This window comes from Botryllus schlosseri, chromosome 7 (genome assembly GCF_051294905.1).
Source record: "Botryllus schlosseri isolate E-star chromosome 7, Bs_hap1, whole genome shotgun sequence".
NCBI classification, from domain to species: domain Eukaryota; kingdom Metazoa; phylum Chordata; class Ascidiacea; order Stolidobranchia; family Styelidae; genus Botryllus; species Botryllus schlosseri.
In genome coordinates this window covers 3854980-3864648 of record NC_137242.1, presented here as the reverse complement: position 1 = coordinate 3864648, position 9669 = coordinate 3854980, and the positions used below count along the sequence as shown (strand labels likewise).

Sequence of the window (9669 nt, the reverse complement as noted above, 5' to 3'; positions counted from 1 at the left end):
CAAAAACTTGTCCTCTCGTTGAACGTCATGATTACAGCTGTTTTGGTAATCGCGACGATCCTACCTCGTCTACCAAGATATCTCCGAGGAATTATATCAAGGCGTTGCTGCATAATTTCCACCACCGCCAAGTCTTTCGTCAACATGACATATTCGTCCACGCTCCATTGTCTTTCAACGGTAACTGCTTGATTAGTCGCGCCGCGCTTGGTTCTATCGAGGAGTCCGGCATATACACGACTTGTCGAAAACGTAGATGGTGTATAGATCACGATTACATGATCGTAACAGCTCCACCTTCCTGTCACAATGGCGTCGACGCCGTGAATGGTGCTGAGTTTTGTATTCCAGCCAACTGTAGATGATTGTATATTCTTAAAGTCCCGGAAGGCATATTTCATCCGGACGATGTCGCCTAAGCGAAAATCCCAGGAGTCCGCAATGGGTGTCTCCACCGTCGAGTAGTGCTCCGAAATCGGCGTTGATTCTGTTACTTCACCGGCTGCAATATGATCTGCCACATTGAATATTCTCACTTTACTGAGGACGTAAAGTTGGCGAAGTGTTGCAAGAACTTTTTCATCATCGGATATTTCCTTGGTTTGTTCCATGTCGCTAGAATCGCTACTGTCGCTATCTGCAACGAGTTGTTTTAGTTTCGAGATCATTCCTTCGAATTTTCCGAATTCCATTGTTAATAAACGAGATGCGATGGTAAAATTAGTCAAGAACGGGATTATGTATCCGACTTCAGTGGAACATAAGCCATTCGTACAAAAGGCCGTATACAAATATTGAGAATATATGCTACATGTAAACTTTTGAATCAGGAAGAACTTACGTAATGTTTCTGTTAGCAACCCGAATCTGTTCTGCGAGCCGTGTCGTAAGTCATAACAGCCCTTGACATCCGAGCATTATGCATGTACTAATTCACCGGAAGTTGCGATGTCGCTATTTTCACTGTCACGTCATTGTCATCCGCCTCGCTGATTGTTGACTAATAATCCGACAATCGCAGCGCTGTGAAACAACCGACGGTCCGAATCGTGTATTCGTGTAGTTGCAACGGCCAACATGCAGTGCAGAGCAAAAAACACATTCCCTCATTGATTAGCTTGATACGTCATATCAGTATGGGTGACTTGGAAAGTACAAATCTGTAACTATTCTGCCACCGGATACGAAATAGGGCCAGTTACACTACAATAAAGATAATTAAGTATTTTCGACCATTACTATTTCATAGCGCCTTTATGACAATGCTGCTGGTCGATCACTACATTATGTCGTTTATTCCGCCAACGCCTTGTGCTACATGTTTTGAATACCGTGGTGATTTAAAAGCTTCCACGGCGAAAAGAAAGTATCGAAACTGTAATCATCGTTAATACAGCAGTGGCGATAGTGGCAAGTGGCTACTTTATCGTGACAACAGTGATAAATTGGGAAGTCGCGCGTACTCGATATAAACTCAAAGCGTCCGTCGACGGTGCCTTCGCCAATGAGCCGAAATATGCGTGGATTTACATTTTGGTCAATTCCAAACGAGTGATACACCAAAAATGTAAAGACGCGCCTTCTTCTTTGAGAATGTTGCACATTCAGACCAGCATTTGGTCATGATATATTACTTACTAATAGTATTAATGGTGATAATATGGTGATGTAGTTATTGCGGTTTCAACTCCAAGTCGCAACTATTTGTAGCCGATTGACTCCGGCAGATGTCGCTGTGTAGTGCGGCTTTCTCTGTCTGTCTCTCTCTCTCTCTCTCGCTCACGCTATATTCGTTAAACAGCAAGTGAAATTATACAGTACGCTGGCAAATACTCTTCTGAGACTATTTGACTAGGTGACGACAATTTCAGGTAGCCTTTGCTCACCATTCATGATGGTTAGATGGTTGGATGTGCTGCTTGTGTCTGCATTATCATTCGCAGCATATTCCTATTTTTACGGGAACGTGGATTCGAGTAAGTGAAGCTATATTACTGATATCACGCATTAACTATTATCATCTGTCGAATCAACCAGTACTCCAAGATCAATTCGTAACACTTCACGCGCAGTTTACTCTGTGTCTCGATACTATTTTCCACAGCGGACGCCTAAAAACCTCCATTGGTCGTAATGCAGCATACAGACTTTTCGACCACGGACTTTCATTCATTGAATCGACATTTGTGACTTTAATTGTTTCAAGACGAAATCCCTTAATTGGGTTTCCGTAGCTGATGAAAATGAAGCCGCATTGAATCGCGAAGAGCTCAGAAAATATCAAGATTCATTAAAATCTCTCAAACATTAGGGAGTCAATTCGTAAATTCAATTTCCGTGTCGACGGCCGCCATCACATACTATTATGAATTACGTGTCGACGGTTGCACAAATTTCCTTCTACGGCCGCAGTTTGTCCACCCCTGCTCTAGTCCTGTGGTTCTTAAATTGTGATATGCATGGTACTTGTGGTATACCCGATACCTTTTCAAGTGGTACGCGAAATATTCGACGGCTTTTAATTGTATATTTTGTCTATAATTTGCCGTCCTGCAGAGTGTTCCCATGGGTGGTAGCTAAATCCTCTTTATATACACGATGTAAAAATACTTCAGGTGTGTGTTGAGTTTCTGGGTGGATAGCTTCCGGCAGGCATATTGGTATGTGTTACTTTGTCGAAGAATGCTGCTATTTCGTGATATCCTGTAAAGATTTCGCTACCTAAATATAGGTAAAGGTATTCCTCTCACGTACCAGACCAGACTAAACGAAAAAATCCTTTGACGAGACGCATTCCAAATTTGCATTTTCAACAGTGTGGAATATTTTGCTATGCATTTGTGTCGCCGGGCTCCCATTGCCAGGACAGGATTATTCGTGGCCGGTAATTTCTGCGCCTGGACATATAGACATCGAAGGTCTCGGCCAACATGCCTCGGTCATTTCGTGCAAAGATTTTATTGCCGTTAATCTTTCTGGGAGTTCACTTCACGAAATCGCATCTTGGCTGAAACTTTAAATGTATTGGTGTGTCCCGGCGTAGAAATGCAGACGCCTCATAGTCCGCAGTTCGCACCTGTAGGTTGTATGGATAGGATCATGCTGCATTAGCCTTCAGATGGCGTCTGTTTTGCCATTGCACGATAACATAAGAAATATATTTTCTGGTAAAGGTTCTATACGAGGAAAAAAGGTTCTTGTAACTGGCGCTAGTCAAAACATCGGAGAAGAAATCGCTTACCAATACGCTAAACGTGAAGCGAAAATTGTCATCACTGCCCGTCGAGAGCAAGTTTTGAAAAAGGTACGCGATGGGTGGCCGTATGTTTAAAATAGAGTCACTAACTGATAGGGTTGATCTACATCAGGAGTTCCCAAAGTTTTCTTTAGTTGCGTATGCCAATTCGATTTATATGCATGTATGGGGTACCCTTTGAGCATATAATGTAGCAACAAGTGTACGCAATTGAAAAGGAAAAACAACACAGCAAGCTAAGTATTTAACATTACGAAAATCATTTCACACATTTAATGCGAAGAATGAGGTCGTTAGTTCTTCACGAGTAAATCTATTCTTGAAATTGCTGTGGAAATGTACACGCTTGAAAACCCTGCTCGCAACCCCCCCTGAAACACAGATTTGTCACTGCTGGATACGACTTTACCATGCTAGACCAAATCTTTTGCATGGAAAGTGAGCCTGGGCCAGTGATTCCTAACCGTGGCTCCAAGCTAGCCATCTTGCGGCTCTGGTTGACCTCTAAATATGCGACAGAAATATGATAATAGAAAACAGTTGTTGTTGTTTGTTTCTATGAATAGTTACGTCAAGTTCTGTATATGAACGCTAAAATGTGGGATATTAGTTAAATCTAAAGCCGTCCAAGGCCGCTTCTGAAAACCGGGAGAGAGAATTCTTGCAGACTAGCGTCAAACGCATGTATGAATAGTTGAACACCCATACAGTTTTATATACCGTTTCTCTGAAGAGTAAATGTCGACTCAATTTTACTAGCATAAAAATAACGGCTCATAGTCAACTATAAATTGAAATAATTCCAATATTACTCAGCGTATAATCGCCCACAAAGTTCTACAATGTGCAATGCAGTCCAATGTGCTAATACGTATGAAGAGCTACTACATAACGGCATACTAGTATGTTGGATAGTAATGATATGCATCTTCAGTTTATCTCAATATATAGCGCTCGTCAATCTGCGTCTGTCAGTGCAAAAATAACCGATATAGAATCTATATCAGGGGTTCTCAACCCGGGGGGCGCGCCCCCCTTGGGGGGGGGGGGGCGTGTAACATCTGAAGGGGGCGCGAAGAAGCGGTCACCTGAAAACATTTTTCGCGCTCCGCGCGATTTACCTCCAATGCAGACGTGTTTCTCTCTATATAGACCGAATTTCATATTTTTTGTTCTCTCAGCAACATTCGTAACCGACCATACCACCAAACAATCTGGTGGGGTTGCTAGCATCCCAGTTGGATTTTGTAATATGACGATGAGGGGGGCGCGAAATTTTTCACTATCAAAAAGGGGGGCGTGTCAAAAAAAAAGGTTGAGAACCACTGATCTATATAGATGTCTGTAAATGCCTTTGAATTAGTTGGATGGTGAGACGCAGAGGTAGGCTAGCTACTTTTAAATTTTCGTTATAAGTAGCCTACTTGAGTGTTTTCATGTGGCTCCATACGTACTCTGAAGTTTGAAATGCGACTCCGAGATCCAAAAAGGTCGGGAACCACTGGCCTGGACTGTCGCAATGCAGAATCGGTTTGTTAGAATATCCGCTTCACAGTTATCATCCGCAGTCCCATAAACTATCGCTTGCTTAGCATTGTACACAAGCAAACAATGAAGATTGAAATAAGCAAACTTTATTGAATTTTACGCGAAAGGTACCACTTAATGATTTTATACGTAGTAATAATAATAAATAAGCAAGCGACACTGGTTCTGGCAGAACATATCCGAATTAATTTGTGTTACCGTCCAGGTCGCAGCTAAATGCCTTGAGCTCGGCGCTGCGCAAGCGGAATATATCGTTGCTGACATGGCAGACGAAACGACATACAAGTCTCTTGTGGAAAAGTCGATAAAGATAATGGGTAAGAGATTCTAAAGTTTCGATTTGCCCATGATTTGTTATCTTTCGGTTTGGGATTTCTAGGGTATGCATTAACGCTGCAAGTAAATGCTTCCGGTCGTATTGTAGAGTCGTTGCAAGTCGGTATATTTATGTCCTTCATTCCTATATGTAGAGCCGAAAGCGGCTACCTCATCAAATCTGAAATGACTGCCGAAAGACCAAGACCGCATACCATGTGATATATCGGGCACTGTAGGCCGACGTGGATGTCAAATTAAAGACCGCGATTTGGTAATTCCGACATCCTGCTATCTGCTTATTGCATCGCATTGTCTCTTGTGTATGGTGTTGTACGTACATTGTATCCATATCGTATAGTTCAACTTTTATTCCGTATCCTCCCATATATCCCTGACCAGGCGCCGACTTTTATTTTTTGACGAGGTGGCGAAGTCTTGTGACGTCATAATTGTTCCATATCGATGACGTCATCGTCGCATGAAAACGCACTTTACTACATGCCGCTGGTGTGCGTGCACCGTTAAACCATTCGCGTGACGTTTTTATATCGGTCCTGCACTCATTAATATCAAACCATACAGTCGAGTTATTAAATGGAATCTCAAAACGGTACGATCATTCGAAAGTATAACTGCGGCCTGCGCTACCAGTCCGTCCACGACGAAATGCATCGAACAAAAATCAGCATTTACGTCACTGAGAATCTGCAGTTGCATCAATGTTATTCACACGTAATGCGCCGTGTGAGGTGAGTGAGTAACGAAATACACTACGCACTGGTGTTGCTAGTAACGACAACGCGACAACGCTCGAATACTTCAAGCAGACAATAATGATGATTACAAACGCGAAATCGCGCAGCCAATCAGTGATTGTGTCTTGCGGTTTCTTGCTTGACCAACTCGCATCGCGGCAATTGTTAGCTGATTAAAACAGCGATTTGGGCGGCGTTGGTGCATTTCCCGATTTACGTTCGCGAAGCATTTCGGGAGTATATCGGTCAATTCGCAAATTCAATCTGCTTGTCGAGGTCGAAGGCCGCCAACACATACTAATTGAATTACGTGTTGACGACCGCACAAATTTCCTTCTACGGCCGCGGGTTGGCCACCTCTGGGTTAGAATTAATTCCACTTCCGGGCGCATGCCGCGATCTTATCAATAGAAATCGAACGTCTATCTAATGCCTAATAGTTTAATATTCTATATTGTTGTTGTCGTTACGAGTACATCCAGCAATCAAGTTTATTAAGGTTCCCTGTATAAACGAATCGAATAAAATCAGAATTTGTGCCACCCAGAATCTTGTGATGCATCAATATTTGACAATGGCATGGCATGGCCCACTGCACGTCAATACTGAAAGGAACACTGAAAAATGACTTTGTGCGACAATTTCGGAGTACGAATGTATCAAGTAGATAACAAGAAATATGCATGATGGCAAATGAGAAAGCGTGTATTCTAATCAGTGTCGCCACGAATGGGTTTTGAGTCTGACACCGTAACTAGTAGCTTTCGTGGCGACAATTGTTTTCTCATTATATCGGTGTTTAAGCTGTATTGCTGCATTTCCCGATTAATGTAACTGGCAAAGCCTTGTTAGAGATACGAATCTGCGCAGGCACATATCAACTAGGGCTGGGCAATATCGAGTACCTGAGTGATTCGATTCTGAATCACTGAATATGCTTCGATTCGAGTCGAGTAATCGAGTATCACTCATTATGACGTCATAACAGCAGGTGATATGTCAACAAGTTCAAATATGTACCTTTTATGAGACCACAAAGAATGTAATGCCTTCTATCCATCACATTAAAGATACTTTGGTATTTTTCGACCATACCGATTTCATTGCACTTGGTAACAATGTTGTGGGATGATCATGACTTCGAAAATGTGCTATTTCCAGTAGCGTTCGTAGCTTTTACTGTATATCTCGTATGTTACGATACGACCAATCAAAATTCCAAGGCTTCAACAGTGAAATATAGTATCGAAACTATAAGTTTGGTTGATGAACTAACTTTCAGTTGCGTGGAGTGTATGATTTCAGTACTCGAAAAAATCACATTTTACTACTCGACTCGAATCATTAAAATTATTACTCGATTCAGATTCGAGTACTCGAATCATTGTGCCCGGCCCTAACAGCAACACACCCTCCGATTTCGCGCTGCGATTACCAAGACTATCATGAAGCTAGCTATAGCTCATGAATGGTTTTTAAAACGAACGTGGGCGCACATAATTCTGATTTCAGAAAAGCAGAACGTCTATTTGGGCGCTTGGTCGGGAGAGAAGATCTAGGATGGTGCTTCTCAGCACACGCTAGGCGCGTAGCCAGTCGAAAAATTACGGGGATTTAGATTTTTTAGAAATTTACCAATATAGCGTCAATTCAATTCGGGTCAAGTACATGTGTAAATGGCGATCATGTAATCTCTTCGTATTGACGATTTTAGGCGTATGATAAGCTTGCCAAAGAGTCCGGGAGCGCTGTCAATTAGCGAGCGCTGATCTTTGGTGAACAATTAAATACGCGCGCGTATTTCGCAGTCTCGGCGACAATTTTAGCAAATCAGAATGTCCGAACTTGATGACACCGATTTCAAACCTTTGTCGTCTTTCAGAACTCGAGCCATGATCATATCTTCGGATTAATACGTTCAAGTATTAGCGGGAATCAATTACGCACGTTAAAGTCTGTTTGCAGCGATTCGATGTTATCCAGTTTAGCGATGTCGTTTTTTAATCAATATGACATAAAACAATCACTAATTAGCGTAAACGCGACCGCATTGTCTCCAAACCAGCGAGAGATAGGAGCCCAAGCATGCTAGGCCCGAGACGCGATAGTTAGGCCAGCTATCATATCTTTCACACCAGACCTATTGCAGATGCTATTGTGTAGGCCAGCGATGAAATCGTGCGCACCAGGCCGAAGCGGCCAATGCAGATGCGATTGGGTAGGCAAGCGATGATATAGTGTCAACTGGGCCTATTGCAGATGCGATTGTTCAAGCCTGCGGAACCAGGCTTGTTCGAGACGCGATAAGCAAGGCTAGTGACGATTGTCACGCGCACGGGAATGAATGACCTAATTTCGCGACCATCTCAGCGGGAGATCATCACAGACTCTTCTAATTAATTGACAACACGGTTCTTGCAAATCAGCCGCGCGGAGTACTGTTAACACAATTATTGAATGGCAACTGCTGAATATTAGAGTTAGTATGATGTGACGGGGTTTCGCGTTTCAAATAGGGAAGTTCGACCCCCGAAACTACGCGCGTATCAAAATCGAAGACGTCTCTAACGAGGTCGCATCAATTCGTCTGATTACTAATTACTGGTCACAAATGACTTAGGCGCATGAGCATGAGCATTTTGTACGAGGTGGCCGCCACCTCGTAAATATGGTCACGAGGTGGCTGCGGCACCTCGTAACCTCGTAAGTCGGCGCCTAAGACCCTGGTAATTGCGAACAACCTTCTCGTACGTTTACAAAAATTATCACCAAAATTTTCAGCAAAAATTTCATTTCAGTTGAACATTCTGAGCTATTTAGGGTTGCATTTAAAACAAAAATCAATTTAAAACAAACATGTTTAAAACAAGGCCTTAATTTGTTCAAACCATGACGTCACGAATATTCAATTGTGACGTCATAGTGGATTGACATTGACCATTGAAAATATAGGGTAAATATAGCTGCTTTGACGAAATATCTGTACTATTAATGTTGAACCGACTCATTTGAGGGTTCCAACCATCCCATATCGACATACGTCGGCTAAATCGGGTGGTAATTGTTTGTAGGCTCATACAATATGTTTTTTGGAAAGTATTTACACAATTATGGCATAGTTTTACAATTAGGGTTTTGTTTAAAACACTGTTTGAAGCACAGTTTGTTTTAAATGCAACCCTAGAGCTATTCATGTTGACTTCGATGACGAAATCACATATCTAAATCATAGCCCCATGGGGGTGTATCTAATTTGTCTATGTCGCCAATGTCGACCTGAGTCGATTTTGTCGATGTCGCCAATGCCGACAATGTCTACAACTATATTACACTTTAGTAGCATTATAACATCGGTTCTGGACCAGAGAATATTATTGTGCGGATTTTTAACCTCGAAAATTTTCTTCTCGTGATCTGGTTTCAACAGAATTTTTGCTTTCAATTTGGGTACAATCCCCTCCGACAAGTCACAGAATTTAGTCAAGCCATTTTTCTCAATTATCATGTTATAATGCTACTCAAGTGTAGTTGTAGACATTGGCGGTAGTTGCTGCTGTAAGTACTATCTCGTGTTGTCTTATTTGAATATTTAGATACATGTCAACCATACATGTTGAAAGCTCTAGCGATATCAAAACAATTTGTGGAGTGTAACCAACCATTCTATAGTCTGAAAGCGTAACCAATCATTGTACAGTTTCGTAGTATTAGAATATCGAGTGAAGTCGATTTCTTTGCGTGATGTAAATATTTCTTTCATACTTTGGGTCTGAAATGAGTTGCGGGGATAAT

General features: G+C 42.0%; 1 protein-coding gene across 1 annotated transcript in view; it reads left to right on the top strand.

Annotated features, from left to right (window-relative positions):
• The first annotated feature begins 1533 nt into the window (after nt 1-1533).
• The window catches only part of LOC145442612 (hydroxysteroid 11-beta-dehydrogenase 1-like protein), a 35454-nt gene continuing 27318 nt past the window's right edge, over nt 1534-9669 (top strand). Inside the window, exons 1-3 of the mRNA XM_080320575.1 lie at nt 1534-1976; nt 3174-3304; nt 5010-5121. Of these exons, the coding sequence (XP_080176701.1) occupies nt 1892-1976; nt 3174-3304; nt 5010-5121 (328 nt within the window). The 5' untranslated portion in view covers nt 1534-1891. The remainder of the gene's footprint in view (nt 1977-3173; nt 3305-5009; nt 5122-9669) is intronic.